The following is a 20577-nucleotide window of genomic DNA, read 5'->3' on the forward strand; positions in this document are numbered from 1 at the left end:
GTCTTTTCAAGAAATGGTGCCGGAACAATTTGATATCCATCTGCAAAAAAAAAAAAAAATCATATATCCATACCTCACACCATTTATAAAAACTAACATTGTATTATAGACCTAAATGTGCAATCCTAAAATTATAAAACTTCTAGAAGTAACATAGGAGAAAATATTTGTGACCTTTACTTAAGCAAAGATTTCTCAAATATGACACCACAAACATAATCCATGAAAGACAAAAACGTGATAAATAGGACTTAATCATAATTTCTGTTCTTTGAAAGACACTGTTAAGGGAATAAAAAAGCCACAGACTGGAGAAAATATTTACAAATCGTGTGTCTGAGAGAGGACTTTATCCAGAATCACTCAGTGATAAGAAAACAAACAATCCAATAAAAATGGGCAAAGAATATATACCAATGGCAAGTAAACTAATGAAAAGCACATGAAAAACATGTTCAACATCATTAGTCATCAGGGAAATACAAAGAAAAACCATCATGAGATACCACGCTACACCTGTTAGAATGGTAAAAAATAAGTAAACTGAAACACTTATGTACTGCTGGTAGGAATGTAACATGATACAATCATTTTGGAAGTGTTGATAGTTTGGCAGTTTCTTAAATATTTACTTCCAAATGACTTAAACATTTCACTCCTGGGCAATTACCCAAGGGAAATTAAAGCATATGTCCATAAAAATACTTGTACACAAATGTTTATAGCAGCTTTACTTGTAATAACCAAAAACTGGAGTTGCCTCAGATGTCCATCAACAGATGAATGGATAGACAGTTTTGGTATGTCCATATAAGGCAATATACCTCAGCTATAAAAAGGAATGAACTGTTGATACATGCAGCAATTCGATGAGTTTCAAAATAATTATGCTGAGTGAAAGAATCCAGACCTCTGCCCACCCCCGCCCAAAGAAAAAAGTATGAGTTTCTTTACAGGAAATTGAGAAAATACAAACTAATGTATATTTACTGAAAACAAATTGGTGGTTGCTAAGGGACAGCACGGAGGCAAATGGGGAGGGATAGGAAGGAGGATTTTATAAACGGGATTGAGGAAACCTTCGGGGTGATGGATATGCTCATTATCTTGATTTTGGTGATAGCTTTATAGGTGCATATATTAGTCAAAACTTATCAAATAGTATGCTTTAAATATATGCAGTTTTGTGAATCTCAATTATACTTCAGTAAAACTATTTCTAAACTACCAGAGTGACACCAGATCTGTCTTCCCAAGTTCTACTAAGACTTCGAATTCTAAGGAATTCAAATGTGATAAATATTTAGCATTTAGATTCTCACGATTTTCAAGAGTTTTTTTCAGCATGTTTATGTCTTTGTTCAGTTTTTTGAAGTTCTTTACATGGAAGCCCTTTATTTCATGAAGAAGTAGAGCAGTATAAATGCATACAAACTACTGGTGAGAATATAAATTTGTGCAGTCACTATGTAAAAACACTTCTAATGTAAAATATGTGCGTACTCTACAACATAGCAGTTCTCTTTCTTGGAATGGACCCTGAATAGCAGCTCTCAAACTGGTCTCAGGTCGCCTTTGCACTCTTAAATTACTGAGGAATTCAAAGAGCTTTTGTTTATGTTATGTGAGTTATATCTTTAGATATTTACTTATATTAGAAATAAAAACTGATAACATTTAGAAATATTTTTCATTTTTAAATAACCATAATAAACATACTGACAGGTTAACACAAATAATACTTTTAGGGAGAACAATGGTTTTCCAAAACAGAAAAACAAGTGAGAAGAGTGGTATTGTTTTATATTTTTAATATATTTATATCTAATATCTTGCTCAATCGAAGATGGACGCTCATATCTGTTTTTATATTTAATCTTTTGGGATATACTGTCTTAATTGAAGTGTATGAGGAAAATCTGGCCTCACACAGATATACGGTTGGAAAAGGGAGAACCTTAGCAGATAATTGTGGGTAGTCTTCTTTGATACTACACCATAACTCTAAGTGATAGTTTTTTAAATTTAAGTTGCAGTGTTGAATATGAAACCACATCAGTGAATTTTTTGTACTCTGTTGCATTAAAATCCATTGGCATTTGTCGATCTGTACTTTGAATGGATTGATCACATTATTTGTAATATTATGCACTAGTTTGGAAAATATTGGTTCAGGTGAGTTATTCACATGTTCCAAATGTTGCCACATTTCATTATATAATATCAACAAACGATACTCATTAATATCACCAACAATCTTATCAGAAAAGTCTCAAAGAACTAGAAAACTGTCAAGCTTGCCATGGCAGATGTAAGTTTTCTGAAATTCTAATTTTTACTTGAAAGACTGAATTTTATCAGTGGCAGCCAGTAATGCCATTCATTTCTTTGAAGTGACAGGTTCACTTTCTTTATTTTCGAGAGATAACTGTTAAATACCAAGTCTGAATCATGATGGTTTGAAATCTGTCAGTCATTCTTTCAAGTAAAACAGTGGTCTGTGGAAAAAATGGTTAGTTCAGCTTGCAATTCAAGCACACGATTGCTTTTCCTTGAGATAGATGTTGCTATTTGTTAGACATCAGAAGTGCCTTATGCAGCTTCCCATTTAGGGACAGAACAGGAAACATTTTCTGTAAGAGGTCAACAAGTATATACGTTAGGCATTGTGGACCACGGAGTTGAGTTTTAGTTGAGTGTTGTAATGCTTCAGCTACATCAGTGCAGTGTGAAAGCAGCCTTAGACAATATGTAAACAAATGGATGTGACTGTGTACCAATAAAACTTTATTTACAAAAACAGGGAGCAGACTAAGTTTGCACAGCAAACTGTAGTTTGCCAAACCTGACATACAGTATTAAAAAGATAAGTATATTAAGGTTAAGAGTTAATAAAATTAATAACTTACTGCTTCACCAAGTGACATGCTTCTCAGTAGCATTGATATCTGTCATCATTCTATCTGAATGATAGATGCTCTTGAGCATCTATCAAGAGGATCCATGCTTACTGCTCTTCATTGTGTAACCCTCCGCTCGGATGCTATTCTCAGCATCTGAGCCCTGGATTCTAGAGTTTATCCTCCCTCGAGAACGTCCCATAAATTATCTCTACCCTCTTTTCAAACTCAGCTCTTTTTGACTTCTCCTTCTTGATCTCAAACATGCTTACATGTGTCCCGTCTTTAAATGATAAACGCCTTCCTTTGACCCTCTCCTCCACTCACACCCAGTCTGTGCTTGGGCTCTATTTCCTTTGCAATGGCAGCAGTCTCCTAGTCGTACATTTTGTTCTTAGGGTTCTCTTTGCTAGGACTTTTGTAATGTTTGATACCAGTGATCCCTGATTGCTTCTTGAAATTTTTGAAGCTCTCATTTGCCTCCAAAATTTAATTTTCCTGGGCTTCTATTTATCATTCTGATGGTTCTTTCACCCAGTTTTCTTCCATTCATCTCTTAAATGTTGGTCTTTCTTGGTTTTGCTTCTTATTTTCTTATTTATAACAGATAATTTTCATTGTTCTTTGTATGATCCATGGGTTACCTCTTCTGCTTTCATGATTTCAGCTCCCATGTCTTTGCTGGTGACTCCCAAAGTTGTATCTAGACTAAGCGTTTCTCCTGAGCTTTAGAACATGCTTCCACTCCCCTATCAGACATCTCAATTTGGAGCTCCAGCAGCTACTTCATATGTATCATGTCTAAAATAGTTTATTTCTCTTTTGAAACCCACTTTCCTCCTTATTTCAGTAAAAAGCATTTACTGGGCCTCAAACTAGAAATCTGGAATTATTTAAGATTCCTTTTCCCTTCACCTCTAATATCTATGTGCTCACCTGCAAATCCCCATAGCTGTACCTCCTAAATTTCTTTCTGCTACATTCATTATCTCCCTGTCTCCACTGCCTTTTCGTGAGTTCAGCTTCCTCTCTCTGGCTCTCAGCTGGGCTTTCTAATGTACCCTTGTCCTGTCTTCTAGTATATCTTTCCAGGCAAAGGTGATTCTTCCTTATCTGCCTCTTCTTACCTTGCCGATATTATTTAGTAGTCACTGGGTAATGTGGTTGCCTGTAAAAGCAAAATCTTATTGGTACTTTTCTGCTAAAAGACTCCCAGGGGCTCCCCTTGGTCCAAAGGGTGAAGTTGAAACTCTTTAATGCCAGGTGTGAGATCTCTCACTGGCCATCCCCTGGCTCTTTAGTTAAGTTCCTCCCCTCCGTCTGCCCACATATACCCAGCCCCCAGAGCACCACAGTTCTCCAGGGACACATCCATCACCTCTTATGGCTGCACTCTTTGCACATTTGCTAAAAATGTCCTCACTCCCCTCCCATGTCACAGTTGACTTAAGGGTCCCGCTCCACTCTTTCCTCCCCGTGGAATCTTTCCTAATACCCCACCATACTCTCACAGTACACTGCATGGATAACAGCATTTACAGACATTTATTTTGGGTGCCTACTTTGTTCAGATCATTTGCAATCCTTATAATAACCTTGAAAGGTAGTAATTATTACTCTCATTTTAAAGATGAGGGCCCGAGTCCAAGATACATAATATTAAATGATTTGTCTGAAGTTACACATGTAGATGGGGACTGAGCTAGGCTCTGGACCTGGGCTCTTTCTGTTCTATCAGTCTGTATCTCTTTACTCTTCTAGGGATTTCTTTACTATCTGAACATGTATCCATCTCCTCTGATCAGCAATACATTTCCACATCACCAGTTCAATAAAAAAAGGAATAGAAGAATTTGTGACTGACACAGAGTTTCAGGTATAAAGCAGTCCCATGATATAGTCTCAGAAAACCGTGTTAGAGCTTAGTGGTTTGTCTTTTTCAAAGAACTGTTTATTTAGATCTTGGGTAAAGTATTTTGGTTCTTGTACATTTTGGTCAACAAATGTTTACTGTGTGCAGTGTTCTCCGAAGCCCTGCCCAGGAAACAGACATTGGTATGATTGTTTCCATCCTCAGAGAGCTTTGGTATGGTAGGAATTTATGACAGACACACAGCTGATGTGGACAGGCAGTAAGAATAAAGTGCCTCAGGTTTTTAAGCAGAGGAAGGTCACATGAGACTGCATTCAAATGGGACCAGGAAAGATTTCCTGATGGATGAGTAGAATCCCAATAAAGGGAGATATTTATTTTAAACTTCCTATCTTCCTATTCAGGGGATAGGAAGTTTAAAATAAATATAAAGTAAGAAAGAAGTCTGGTTTGGTCCATTTATAATTCAGATCAATTATTGATACCCTTTAGTCTTGGAGTTAAGAGCAGTGATGGAGTATCAATTTTAAAAATTCTGTTTATTGTACAATAAACATGCATAAAACAAATGTGGGGCTTAATGATTAATGAGTGTGGATTTTAAGTAAGGAACAGAGTGGGTTTGTCTTTGCGTTTGTTGCATGGGATTTCCTAGGCACTGAGTATCACTGCGGTCCTCTGCAGGATGGGTGTGGCTTGTAAGAGAATTCCCGCAGTTTTCTTGTCCTGACAAGGTCATCTTGTCTGTTGAAGTAATTTTCTTAAGTCCACACTGCGCCAGGGTGACTTTGCTTCTGTTCCTTAGGACATGGTCTTCGGTTGCCTCAGCTAACTTTTTGACAGTGCTCACTTTTTCTGAATTCTTGGCAGCCCCTCTTGGACACTATAGACATTTTTCTTCCCCTGAGGTACACCTGGAATAGTAGCTAATATGTAGATGTGGATGGTGAACGTGTTACAAAGATTTACTCTCTTATAAACTCAGGTCAAATCATAGTAATTTAATGCCTGCATGATCTGTGAAAGCTTTGATGAGCATAGTGGAACTCTTTCTTCTTTTACTGTTCCCTCTCACTCTGCCACTTACATGACGTGTGGTATTAGCACCCATCAAAATTAAAATCCAAGTGAAGTAGGCTTTTCGATATAGTATTTCAAAAAATACACTTATGTTATTGCCTTCAGATGGTATATATCAGGAGTCCCCAACCCCCCTGGGCTGCACAGCAGGAGGTGAGGGGCAGGCAAGCGAGCGAAGCTTCATCTGTAGTTACAACCTCTCCCCATCGCTCGCATTACCGCCTGAGCTCCACTTCCTGTCAGATCAGCGGCGGCATTAGATTCTCATGGGAGCTCGAACACTACTGTGAACTGCACATGCGAGGGATCTAGGTTGCGTGCTCCTTATGAGAATCTAATGCCTGATGATCTGAGGTGGAGCTGAGGCAGTGATTCTAGCGCTGGGGAGCGGCTGCAAATACAGATTATCATTAGCAGAGAGGTTTGACTGTACAGAGACCATAATAGATCAATTGCTTGCAGACTCATATCAAAAGCCTATCAGTGAGTGGCAAGTGAAAACAAGCTCAGGGCTCCCACTGATGCTGCATTATGGTGAGTTATATAATTATTTCATTATATATTACAATGTAATAATAATAGAAATAAAGTACACAATAAATGTAATGTGCTTGAATCATCCCAAAACCATCCCCCCGCCCAGTCCGTGGAAAAATTATCTTGTATGAAACCGGTCCCTGGTGCCACAAAGGTTGGGGACCGCTGGTGTATAGAATAAGTGTCCGCATGTTTGAGACTTTGTGCTAGGAGTGATAACAAAAAAGATTAACATAAAGTTTAGCTTTCCTGGGAGTTTGTAATTTTAAAAAATGACAGTGGTACTGGAAAACGGATAAAGTTCAGAAAGGATACAGAAGAGAATTCAATAGAAAAAATAAGCCCAAGAAAAAATAAATATATCGGGTAAATGTATTTATATGTCGATGTGTGAAAATATGACATTTAATCTTCTTTGAAGGAAAGATTTATTTTTTTTAATTTTATTTATTTTTTTATACAGCAGGTTCTTATTAGTCATCAATTTTATACACATCAGTGTATACATGTCCATCCCAATCTCCCAATTCATCACAGCACCACCATCACCCCCCGCTGCTTTACCCATTGGTGTCCATACATTTGTTCTCTACGTCTGTGTCTCAATTTCTGCCCTGCAAACCGGTTCATCTGTACCATTTTTCTAGGTTCCACATATATGCGTTAATATACGATATTTGCTTTTCTCTTTCTGGCTTACTTCAGTCTGTATGACAGTCTCTAGATTCATCCCCGTCTCTACAAATGACCCAATTTCGTTCCTCTTTATGGCTGAGTAATATTCCATTGTATATATCTACCACATCTTCTTTATCCATTCGTCTGTCTATGGGCATTTAGCTTGCTTCTATGACCTGGCTATTGTAAATAGTGCTGCAATGAACATTGGGGTGCATGTGTCTTTTTGAATGATGGTTTTCTCTGGGTATATGCCCAGTAATGGGATTGCTGGGTCATATGGTAATTCTATTTTTAGTTTTTTAAGGAACCTCCATACTGTTCACCATAGTGTCTGTATCAATTTACATTCCCACCAACAGTGCAAGAGGGTTCCCTTTTCTCCACACCCTCTCCAGCATTTGCTGTTTGTAGATTTTCTGATGATGCCCATTCTAACTGCTGTGAGGTGATACCTCATTGTAGTTTTGATTTGCATTTCTCTAATAATTAGTGATGTTGAGCAGCTTTTCATGTGCTTCTTGGCCATCTGTATGTCTTCTTTGGAGAAATGTCTATTTAGGTCTTCTCCCCATTTATAGATTGGGTTGTTTGTTTTTTTAATATTGAGCTGCATGAGCTGTTTATATATTTTGGAGATTAATCCTTTGTCCGTTGATTCGTTTGCAAATATTTTCTCCCATTCTGAGAGCTGTCTTTTCGTCTTGTTTGTAGTTTCCTTTGCTTTGCAAAAGCTTTTAAGTTTCAGTAGGTCCCATTAGTTTATTTTTGTTTTTATTTCCATTACTCTAGGAGGTCGGTCAAAAAAGATCTTGCTGTGATTTATGTCAAAGTGTTCTTCCTTTGTTTTCCTCTAAGAGTTTTGTTGTGTCCAGTCTTACATTTAGGTCTTTAATCCATTTTGAGTTTATTTTTGTGTGTGGTGTTAGGGAGTGTTCTAATTTCATTCTTTTACATGTAGCTGTCCAGTTTTCCCAGCACCACTTATTGAAGAGACTGTCTTTTCTCCATTGTATATCCTTGCCTCCTTTGTCATAGATGAGATGACCATAGGTGTGTGGGTTTATCTCTGGGCTTTCTATCCTGTTCCATTGATCTATATTTCTGTTTTTGTGCCAGTACCGTATTGTCTCATTACTGTAGCTTTGTAGTCTGAAGTCAGGGAGCCTGATTCCTCCAGCTCCGTTTTTTCCCCTCAAGACCGCTTTGGCTATTCAGGGTCTTCTGTGTCTCCATACAAATTTTAAGATTTTTTGTTCTAGTTCTGTAAAAAATGCCACTGGTAATTTGATAGGGATTGCATTGAATCTGTAGATTGCTTTGGGTAGTATAGTCATTTTCACAATATTGATTCTTCCAATCCAAGAACATGGTATATCTCTCCATCTGTTGGTATTATCTTTAATTTCTTTCCTCAGTGCCTTATAGTTTTCTGCATATAGGTCTTTTGTCTCCCTAGGTAGGTTTATTCCTAGGTATTTTATTCTTTTTTGTTGCAATGGTAAATGGGAGTGTTTCTTTAATATCTCTTTCAGATTTTTTATTATTAGTGTATAGGAATGCAAGAGATTTCTGTGCATTAATTTTCTATCCTGCAACTTTACCAAATTCATTGATTAGCTTTAGTAGTTTTCTGGTGGCATCTTTAGGATTCTCTGTGTATAGTATCATGTCATCTGCAAACAGTGACAGTTTTACTTCTTCTTTTCCTATTTGTATTCCTTTTATTTCTTTTTCTTCTCTGATTGCCATGGCTAGGACTTCCAAAACTATGTTGAATAATAGTGGTGAAAGTGGATATCCTTGTCTTGTTCCTGATCTTAGAGGAAATGGTTTTGGTTTTTCACCATTGAGAATGATGTTTGCTGTGGGTTTGTCGTATATGGCCTTTATTATGTTGAGGTAGGTTCCCTCTATGCCCACTTTCTGGAGAGTTTTTATCATAAATAGGTGTTGAATTTTGTCAAAAGCTTTTTCTGCATCTATTGAGATGATCATATGGTTTTTATTCTTCACTTGGTTAATATGGTGTATCACATTCATTTGCGTATATTGAAGAATCCTTGCATCCCTGGGATAAATCCCACTAGATCACGGTGTATAATCCTTTTAATGTGTTGTTGGATTCTGTTTGCTAGTATTTTGTTGAGGATTTTTGCATCTATATTCATCAGTGATATTGGTCTGTAATTTTCTTTTTTTGTAGTGTCTTTGTCTGGTTTTGGTATCAGGGTGATGGTGGCCTCATAGCATGAGTTTGGGAGTGTTCCTTCCTCTGCAGTTTTTTGGAAGAGTTTGAGAAGGATGGGTGTTAGCTCTTCTCTAAATGTTTGATAGAATTCACCTGTGAAGCCATCTGGTCCTGGACTTTTGTTTGTTGGAAGATTTTAAATCACAGTTTCAATTTCATTACTTGTGATTGGTCTGTTCATATTTTCTGCTTCTTCCTGGTTCAGTCTTGGAAGGTTATACCTTTCTAAGAATTTGTCCATTTCTTCCAGGTTCTCCATTTTATTGGCATAGAGTTGCTTGTAGTAGTCTCTTAGGATGCTTTGTATTTCTGCAGTGTCTGTTGTAACTTCTCCTTTTTCATTTCTGATTTTATTGATTTTTGTCCTCTCCCTCTTCTTCTTGATGAGTCTGGCTAATGGTTTATCAATTTTGTTTATCTTCTCAAAGAACCAGCTTTTAGTTTTATTGATCTTTGCTATTGTTTTCTTTGTTTCTATTTCATTTATTTCTGCTCTGATCTTTATGATTTCTTTCCTTCTGCTAACTTTGGGTTTTGTTTGTTCTTCTTTGTCTAGTTCCTTTAGGTGTAAGGTTAAATTGTTTATTTGAGATTTTTCTTGTTTCTTGAGGCAGGCTTGTATTGCTATAAACTTCCCTCTTAGAACTGCTTTTGCTGCATCCCATAGGTTTTGGATCATCGTGTTTTCATTGTCATTTGTCTCTAGGTATTTTTTGATTTCCTCTTTGATTTCTTCACTGATCTCTTGGTTATTTAGTAACGTATTGTTTAGCCTCCATGTGTTTGTGTTTTTTACATTTTGTTCCCTGTAATTGGTTTCTAGTCTCATAGTGTTGTGGTCAGAAAAGATGCTTCATATGATTTCAGTTTTCTTAAATTTACTGAGGATTGATTTGGGACCCAAGATGTGATCCATCCTGGAGAATGTTCTGTGCGCACTTGAGAAGAAAGTGTAATCTGCTGTTTTTAGATGGAATGTCCTATAAATATCAATTAAATCTATCTGGTCTATTGTGTCATTTAAAGCTTGTGTTTCCTTATTAATTTTCTGTTTGGATGATCTGTACATTGGTGTAAGTGAGGTGTTAAAGTCCCCCACTATGATTGTGTTACTGTCGATTTCTTCTTTTATAGCTGTCAGCAGTTGCCTTATGTATTGAGGTGCTCCTATGTTGGGTGCATATATATTTATAATTATTATATCTTCTTCTTGGATTGATCCCTTGATCATCATGTAGTGTCCTTCCTTGTCTCTTGTAACATCCTTTATTTTAAAGTCTATTTTATCTGATATGAGTATTGCTACTCCAGCTTTCTTTTGATTTCCATTTGCATGGAATATCTTTTTCTATCCCCTCACTTTCAGTCTGTATGTGTCCCTAGGTCTGAAGTGGGTCTCTTGTAGATAACATATATATGGGTCTTGTTTTTCTATCCATTTAGCCAGTCTGTGTCTTTTGTTTGGGGCATTTAATCCATTTACATTCAAGGTTATTATCGATATGTATGTTCCTATTAGCATTTTCTTAATTGTTTTGGTTTGTTTTTGTAGGTCCTTGTCTTCTCTTGTGTTTCCCACTTAGAGAAGTTCCTTTAGCATTTGTTGTAGAGCTGGTTTGGTGGTGCTGAATTCTCTTAGCTTTTGCTTGTCTGTAAAGCTTTTGATTTCTGCATCGAATCTGAATGAGATCCTTGCTGGGTAGAGTATTCTTGGTTGTATGTTCTTCCCTGTCATCACTTTAAATATATCATGCCACTCCCTTCTGGCTTGTAGAGTTTCTGCTGAGAAATCAGTTGTTAACCTTATGGGAGTTCCCTTGTATGTTATTTGTCGTTTTTCCCTTGCTGCTTTCAGCAATTTTTCTTTGTCTTTAATTTTTGCCAATTTGATTACTAAGTGTCTCAGTGTGTTTCTCTTTGGGTTTTTCCTGTATGGGACTTTCTGCACTTCCTGGACTTGGGTGGCTATTTCCTTTCCCATGTTAAGGAAGTTTTCAACTATAATCTCTTCAAATATTTTCTCTGGTCCTTTCTCTCTCTGTTCTCCTTCTGGGACCCCTCTAATGAGAATGTTGTTTCCTTTAATGTTGTCCCAGAGGTTTCTTAGGCTGTCTTCATTTCTTTTCATTCTTTTTTCTTTATTCTCTTCTGCATCAGTGAATTCCACCATTCTGTCTTCCAGGTCACTTATCCGTTCTTCTGCCTCAGTTATTCTGCTATTGATTCCTTCTAGTGTATTTTTCATTTCACTTATTGTATTGTTCATCTCTGTTTGTTTATTTTTAAATTTTTCTAGGTCTTTGTTAAACATTTCTTACATCTTCTCAATCTTTGCCTCCATTCTTTTTCCGAGGTCCTGGATAATCTTCACTATCATTATTCTGAATTCTTTTTCTGGAAGGTTGCCTATCTCCACTTCATTTAGTTCTTTTTTGGGATTTTTTCTTGTTCCTTCATCTGGCACATAGCCCTCTGCCTTTTCATCTTGTCTATCTGTGAATGTGGTTTTTGTTCCACAGGTTGCAGGATTGTAATTCTTCTTGCTTCTTCTGTCTGCCCTCTGGTGGGTGAGGCTATCTAAGAGGCTTGTGTAAGTTTCCTGTTGGGAGGGACTGGTGGTGGGTAGAGCTGGCTCTTGCTCTGGTGGGCAGAGCTCAGTAAAACTTTAATCCACTTGACTGTTGATGGGTGGGGCTGGGTTCCCTCCCTGTTGGTTGTTTGGCGTGAGGCAACCCAACACTGGAGCCTAGCCAGGCTCTTTGGTGGGGCTAATGGCAGACTCTGGGAGGGCTCACGCCAAGGAGTACTTCCCAGAACTTCTGCTGCCAGTGTCCTTGTCCCCACAGTGAGCCACAGGCCCGCCCCCCGCCTCTGCAGGAGACCCTCCAACACTAGCAGGTAGGTCTGGTTCAGTCTCCTATGGGGTCACTGCTCCTTCCCCTGGGTCCCGATGCACAGACTACTTTGTGTGTGCCCTCCAGGTGTGGAGTCTCCATTTCCCCCAGTCCTGTAGAAGTCCTGCAGTCAAATCCCGCTAGCCTTCAAAGTCCGATTCTCTAGGAATTCCTCCTCCCATTGCCGGACCCCCAGGTTGGGAAGCCTGACGTGGGGTCAGAACATTCGCTCCAGTGGGTGGACTTCTGTGGTATAAGTGTCTTCCAGTTTGTGAGTCACCCACCCATCAGTCATGGGATTTGATTTTATTGTGATTGCACCCCTCCTACCATCTCATTGTGGCTTGTCCTTTGTCATTGGATGTGGGATATCTTTTTTGGTGAGTTCCAGTGTCTTCCTGTCGATGATTGTTCAGCAGTTAGTTGTGATTCCGGTGCTCTCGCAAGAGGGAGTGAGAGCACATCCTTCTACTCCACCATCTTGAACCAATCTCTCTGACATTTAATTTTTGAAAATCTTTTTAGCTGTTGTCAATGCAATTTTGGACTCATAAACTCAACAGGTTTAAATGTTTAAAATCTGAAATGAAATTTTTTTATGCAATCATTAGTGTCATTGACTGAAATCTTCTATTTTCATAGATTTGATCCAGGCTACCAATGAGACCAATGTTAATATTCCTCAGATGGCGGACACGCTCTTTGAGCGGGCAACAAACAGTAGCTGGGTGGTTGTATTTAAAGCTTTAGTCACTACGCATCATCTCATGGTGCATGGAAATGAGGTAAACCATGTAAACCTAACTTTTCTTTTTTTGGCAGGGGAGGGAGGCTGGTGATGACTTAAGTTTCTTAAGCTTTCACTAATTAGGAGAAAAATAAGAGGAAGTATATGGTTCACAGTCATCTGGAGTACAATTTTAATCTACTGTTTAGCTGTTTTTCAGAAATATGTTGTTAGACATTTTGGTAGAGATATCAAAGTGTTAAATCTATATATACCATGTAAACGTATTAATGGACAAAAATATTAGGAGAAAGGAACAACAAAATTATTTTCCCATTGGGAAGTAATTCCTTGTGCCTCTGTGAAAATTGCTTTCATAAAAATGTTAATTTTAGAAAATATTGACTAAACTAAAAATTAGCCATTTTATATGGGATACCTACTGAATCCTATTAAATTGCAGTGTTTCTGTTATATACAGAAATGAAAGATCACACAATTTAATTCTATTTCAGTGAGTATGATCAGTTTTTATTCCCCCTCAGAGAAAGCCCGCAGACTAGGAAACTTTATACTGAGTAAAAAATATCACAATGAGAATTTATATTTTTAGAAAATTCCCTTTAGTATCAGAACTTGTTTAAAGTAGTAATTTCAGAATATTGATGTTTAGTTCTGACTTTTGTTTTTCAGAGATTTATTCAGTATTTGGCCTCTAGAAATACACTATTCAATCTCAGCAATTTTTTGGACAAAAGTGGATCCCATGGTGAGAATATTATGTTTTATAATTTTCTTGCTAATGTTTTTGATGCAGAATTTTTTGATTTTTGAAGTGAGGTTATTAATTAAAAATCAGTGTTAACTGATAGCTCCATTGGATATACAAGAAAAAAATGTAAATGTAACTGTATAGTTACTTTATATTAGCTTTAAAATATTTAATTGTTATGCAACTCAGCATATGAATTATACATTAATTCTATTTCTTGTCTTTTTCAGTGTTTACCTTAAAAAGTAACAGTGGGTATGTTAGATCCACAGTTGTTTGTTAATGACGGTGTAAGAGGCAATGAAATGAAAAAGTACTTTCCCAATTAAAAATAATCCAGTTTTAAATGTTTTTTTGTAAATTAATAGAATTTGTACTGCAGTCATTTGTTCATTCAGCATATTTACTGGTTGTCTATTACATATAAGGCAAGCACACCAAGCAAGTGGATAGTTCTCAGATAGCTACATGTATTAAATCTGAAACAGTGAACAAAAATGCAAGGAAAAATCAGAAAAGACATTCTGTACAAAGATGGTAGCATATCTAAATTGAATAGTCTTGGAATGTCTCATGCCAAAAGTATTTTTGCCTGAAGTAGGATTTTAAATGAGGCCTGGCTGGTACACTTATTGACCTCATCTTAGAATTATTTACATTTGAGGAGTTTAAAAAAAAATTGGAACTAGCAAAGCACAGTTGAAGGTATTTTATTAATTAGTTTTATCTCCTCTGCCCCTCCCCCCAGGTTATGATATGTCTACCTTCATAAGGCGCTATAGTAGATATTTGAATGAAAAGGCTTTCTCTTACAGACAGATGGCATTTGATTTTGCCAGAGTGAAGAAAGGGTATGTTTTTTCTTTCTCATATTTATTTGAGCAGAAGTCTTTGAGACATACTTGATTTATCTTAACTAAGTTAATTGCCAACTAGTTTTGATCATGAAGGCCCAGTTTATAATAACCTAAAAAAAACCCTCAATTAATAATATTATGCAAGTATAGCCTTGTGGTTGCAATGTTACTTATTTATATTTTCATGCAGAAAATCTGATTTGCTGCTCAGAGTTGACATGGTACAACATTTTATTTTGTTAAAATCAACTCAAAATTCTTGAACAGTTATATACCTTCAAATAATTTTAAATGGAGAGAATTTAAACAAGTTTCATTTAAAAGAACATGGCTGTAGTCGACAATAGTTATTTCAATGTGTTTTGATTGAGGTGAAACTGAACTGTATGTATGTGTGGAGATCTGTCACAGATCTGGAGGACAGATAATACTGTCCTACTATTATACATGCACACACACAAACACATGAAAACACACCATATTTGAACTAATTATTAATACTAACCATTGATTAGGAAAAGCTCATTGATACAGACTCCTTGCATGTTTAATTCATAATTGCTATTTATTTCCCTCTAAATAGATGTTTGAATTTAATCGAAAGTGTTCAGCTATAAATCTGTGCAAATCTTGTATCCATTCCTACTTTGAAATAATGGCAACATATTGTACAAAGTTTAATATTTTAGTCTCAAGAATTCACACAAAGAGATATAACTCTGTTTTCTGATAGCTGACCTAAACTTAGCTTTGAACTACTTTTTTTTATCATGGTAGTGAAAAATATAAACTTGCCTATTCAAAATAAACTAGTTTCTTGTGGGTGAACATTTTATAAAATGAAGGTTTGACTTCATCCCCATCTCATTAGAGATGATTCTAGTTCCTGTGCCTCCCTCTGACTTCTTACGTGGCCCTGGGCAGCCGTGGCTGATGTTCCGAGCTGGACTGTGACCTCTCCACAATATGTCCAGAGCCTTCTTAGAAACTTCTGCACCGCTGAGTGGGCACATAAGGGCACTTGGGGTTGCTTTCCCTACCGTTGAGGTGGGAGAGACCGAAAGCTGCCGTTATCAGCGCGGTCACGTCACCTGGGCATTTTCCTCAGCTGTTTCATTCCTGCTGCTCCTTGACCATCTCTGGATACAGGAGCTCCCTAAGAGGCCCGTGGGTGGGTGCAGGCTTCAGTGCCCCCTACGATGCACCCTTCAGTGCTAACCTCCAGTCACGTTCTCTACAGCTGGTTAAACTCAGCTCTTTTTGACCAAACTGCATATCAGAATGCCTTTTTCTTCATTTGATGGTTAATAGTATAAATTCTGCTCCCAGTCCTACAGCTTTTGAAGACTTCCAAGACATGTTTTCTCTTTCTCTCTCTCTCAAAAACAAACAAACTGGGGCTTAGTAAACTTAGATTTTTAATACTAGTATTTCTGTTATAGATTTAGAAAAATCCATTCATAAATTCAGCTGGCCTCTTTTATCCAGACCACATTGCTTTCTTCCTGAGGGCAGTGCATAGAAGGCACGGCCTGTGTGGTTAAGGAATGCAAGTGGGTAAGAAGGAGTATAGAGAAGGGACCCAACCAAAGCCTCTTCACATCTCAGAATCATCCCAGGAGATTAACAAGGAAATGGGAGGAAAACAGTTTGGAACAATGCATGTGGTCTCAAATTTTCCACATACAAGTAAGCTTTACCTTTTTGGTTTTTTTTAAATTGTAGGGCTGATGGTGTCATGAGGACAATGGCTCCTGAGAAACTACTGAAGAGTATGCCCATACTACAGGGACAGATTGATGCGCTGCTGGAATTTGACGTACGTATCTCACCAGAAAATGCTTCTTACACAATCATGCTGCCTTTTATTTGAAGGTGGGCTACAGATAAAGAATTTCCTCAGGAAACAGATTTAGGTCTCCCTCATATAGTTGAATTAGATGAACACTTAGTTTAGGCTGTCAGTGAGGAATAGAGGATTTTGGTTGTCCAGACTGTCAGAGAAGTTTACAGGCGTTTACTTCAGTCATGGAAAACTACGAGTGGTGCATTCTTGGATCCCCATGTTCAGAGCAGGATGGTGGCCTCCTGTTGTGTTTGACAGGATAAAGTAGCTGCAAAACGTATGCTCAGGCAGCTAAATACCCCAGCCTGCTATTAGAAACTATTTTATACAGTCTGTTTAAATGGTACCATCCGTGGAAGAGAATTATTTTTGTTTTGTCATGGTCCTTCTTCCTGCCAATACTAACGTGGCTTGTCTCTTAAAACCAAACCTGTATCTTGACTGTGATGGTGGATACACTAACTTACACATGCGATAAGATTATATAGAACTAAACATACACACAACAGGTAAAACGGGAAATCTGAGTAAGATGGGTGGATTGTATTGATATCAGTATCCTGGTTGTGATACGTACTATAATTTTGCAAGATGTTACCTCTGGGAGAAACTGGTAAGTAGTACATGGGAATCTCTATATTTTTTTACAGTTTCATGTGGATTTGCAGTTATTGCAAACTAAAAATTTTAATTAATGAAACATATCTGATTCGTGAAAATAAAATGTTCTGCCATGTAGGAAGATTCTTAACTCACATTGTTAGCTTTCCTCTGTTTTGGTGGTTGCCTAAAACAAAGATTTTCCTCAAACATTAGTAACTAAAATCTCTGTTAAGATTATGGTTTCGTCTATTCTAGTCACAACACCCAACTCCTGTGAAATTTCATTTAAAGCAGCAAACCATCTTACTGTTTTTTGACAGATTTTACAGTAAGGATGTCACTAGGTATATATGGAATTGCTTCTCTTAACTTTTTTTCTTATTATTCATTTTTGTTTGCTTTCCTTACCCTTAATGTTGGTACTGTCTTACTTAAAGGAGAAAAGAAGTCAGAAAAGGAAAAAGAGCAGAGCATGAGGAGTTGTGAGCAAGGATTGGGAAATGGAGAGAAATTATTCTTCTTTGTGCTAATGATTAGAATATTTGGTGGGTGCGTGAATACTGTGAGTCTCCGGAATTATTTTAGGGGTAGCCGACTAAGGTATGTTTTTCCTATGCTAGGCTTCCTCTTTGAGTCACTGCAGGCCCCTGGAGCCTGAACCATTACACAGGGGAAGGAGAAGAATGTAATATGGCATAGTAAAAGCAACAAGAGTCCAGGTGTTCAAAAGTTGGATTTGATTTATCTGTGGATCATTAATCAAATAGAATGTATATATATATCTTATAATTGATAGGACTAACTTCATTGACTTAAATTGAAGCGAAAAAATAGACAATCCAGTTTTTGATATTGGTAGTGTTACTCAAAGAGTTATACAGCATTTGGTGAATATGAATGAATTTCTTAGTAATCATTTGAGACTTTTTAACGTGCTCTGAGAAAAATTGTCGTTTGATGATCTGCAGTTAACTTATGAAATTTTCATCTGTTTCTAGGTACATCCAAATGAACTAACAAATGGTGTCATAAATGCTGCATTTATGCTTCTTTTCAAGGACCTTATCAAACTTTTTGCTTGCTACAACGATGGAGTTATTAATTTACTTGGTAGGTGGAACTACTGAATGGTGTCTATGAAGAGAGACTGTATCAGAATGCAAAGATTTGGATGCTGCAGACTTCATAAAAATCTAAACACATGGCTCATTCAGGTCACATTTCTGTGTGTGTTCTTATGTCGAGATTAAGTGCAGGGAATGGAAAGCATTCTAGGTATTTTCAGCAGAAAGAGATTTCATACAGGGATTTTGATGCTTACAAAATGTTGGAATGACCGAAGGAGCAGGTTCTAGGCTTTGCCTCTTGGAATAAGTCCCGTAACGATACCTAACTGTTCCACTGTGCTGACAACTACCTCTGATGCCTGCCCTGGAGGTGCTCCTATTTTGATGTAGTTCCGTACATGTCACCATCTTTCCTTCGCCATAAAGTGAAAATCAGATAGATGCACTGCTTGACGTTTGGCCTACAGTAAAAGATTTCTTTCTACGGACAAGGTCACCCCTTTCTGGGTTATAATGATTCAGCAAACCACTTCCACCTAGTGTCAGTCTGAGAAAACATCTCTAAACCAAGCTTGAATTATTTTTTTCCCTCTGTCAGCTGGCCATAGGGATCTCCCCAGAGCCTATAGGCATGATTGGAGGGAGAAGTAGCCGTCCAGAAGATGTAGGTGCACTTGGGAGTATGAGCCACCTGTTCATACAACCTACATGGGTATTCAGGCACTGCTTGAGGCTGATCACTTATATTACCACCTCCATTTGATGATGGAGTATATTCTTGCACTTGTCTAGCTTTATGGTTTGGTGTATAAGATATCACTTGAGGTCTTATGACCACTTGGTATTCTCTGGTGAGAACTTCAGTCTCTAGAAGCAAGCCTAGAGCAATTTTTCCAAAGGAGATCAGTTACTGTCTGAAAAAGAAATGGCCCTGCTCCATAGCGCTAGAGGCTTCTATTGTATTTTCCTATTGGCATGTGCCAGAGTCGTCCTGCAGCATTTGGATCTGCTGTAGACACTTGCAGTGCCTTTAGCTCTGCAGGAACAAAGGCCTGAGTGGCTCCAGGTTGGAGCAGTTGCAGAGTCTTCCTTGATCTGGGCCCTGCTTCCATCTGACACCATACACCGATACTCCGTTTAGAGCAGCACATACACATGTTGTCTATGTTACCTCCGAAACCAAAAAAAGCTCAGCAAAACGTTCGCCTGCATTTTCGTTACAGGGAGTGCAAGGTGAAGCATTGTGTCTTTCAGATGGAGGGGACCTTTGGACCCGCAGAAACTTCATTGATGTAGCAGTTCCCTGGGCTTTCATAGATTCTCTCTCCTTCCCTTTGACCTGCCTGTGACTTATTAGGCACCTAGCATACCTGAAATTCTTTCCCATCAGCTACAGTCAACCTGATGTCATCAAATCATATCCAGTGGCGTTATGACAGCCAGAGAGGTTAATATACTTGAAATAAGACAGTGACCATGTACCGGCATCCCTGCCAGATGAAAGAAAACTACTTCTGATGGGCTGTGTCTACTGGGGTAGATAGAAAAGAACTTGCTAGTTTGATAGAAGCTTATCACATGTCAGCAACTATGCTGATTTTATGCTGGAAAGGAGGACACATCTGGATCTCTGCAAGTAAGAATCATCACCTGATTAAGTTTCCAGTAACCTACAGTTCATCTCTAAGATTCACTCATCTTTTGCACAAACCAGATATGCAAGTTAACTGGGAATATGATGGAATTGCTACCCTTTGTCTTTGTAGAGATCAAGAAACCGATGTGGGGATCCTGCTAGGTTTAAAGTATTTCTGTGTATTTCAAAGTATTTCATCTATGTATTCAGGAAACTGGGGAAATAACCACTGATAGTTTCATGCATCCACTGGATCTAATTTTTTTTAATCTCCTAATGCCCAGAAAGCCTCCACTCAGATTGGTAGAAAATATAGTGACATTTTGGATCCCCAGAGACTAGCATCGGCTTAGAGTCTGTGTCCCTGAAAATTCTGGGTGTATCCCCTTTCCCATGTGCGTAGTCACTCTGGTAAATGTCCCTTTGCAGAAGAATAGGAATAGATGCTTTTGGCTGTGTTTCAAGGCTGTTACTCAAGAATAGCTGGAGGGCTTATTAAAATTGAGGTTGCTGGATACTAACCCAGAGTTTCTAATTCAGTAGGTCTGGGGTAGGGCCTGCGAATTTGCATATCTAGTGAGGGCCTGGATGGTGCTGGGTCTGGGGGACTACAGTTAGGGAACCACTGTGTTAGATCCACTTCCGGATGTTCAGGCCAGCATTTTTTTTTTAGCATCTTTATTGGAGTATAATTGCTTTACAATGGTGTGTTAGTTTCTGCTTTATAACAGTGAATCAGCTATACATATACATATATCCCCATATCCCCTCCCTCTTGCGTCTCCCTCCCTCCCACCCTCCCTATCCCACCCCTCTAGGTGGTCACAAAACACCGAGCTGATCCCCCTTTGCTATG

General features: G+C 38.0%; 1 protein-coding gene across 9 annotated transcripts in view; it reads left to right on the top strand.

Annotated features, from left to right (window-relative positions):
- The window catches only part of SNAP91 (synaptosome associated protein 91), a 156987-nt gene that overhangs the window by 39472 nt on the left and 96938 nt on the right, over positions 1-20577 (top strand). For all 9 annotated transcript variants that reach the window (XM_036871845.1, XM_036871848.1, XM_036871849.1 and 6 more), the window contains exons 3-7: positions 12856-12998; positions 13634-13709; positions 14461-14563; positions 16295-16388; positions 18017-18128. In XM_036871845.1, coding sequence (XP_036727740.1) covers positions 12856-12998; positions 13634-13709; positions 14461-14563; positions 16295-16388; positions 18017-18128 — 528 coding nt within the window. The remainder of the gene's footprint in view (positions 1-12855; positions 12999-13633; positions 13710-14460; positions 14564-16294; positions 16389-18016; positions 18129-20577) is intronic.

Source organism: Balaenoptera musculus, chromosome 12 (genome assembly GCF_009873245.2).
Source record: "Balaenoptera musculus isolate JJ_BM4_2016_0621 chromosome 12, mBalMus1.pri.v3, whole genome shotgun sequence".
NCBI classification, from domain to species: Eukaryota; Metazoa; Chordata; class Mammalia; order Artiodactyla; family Balaenopteridae; genus Balaenoptera; species Balaenoptera musculus.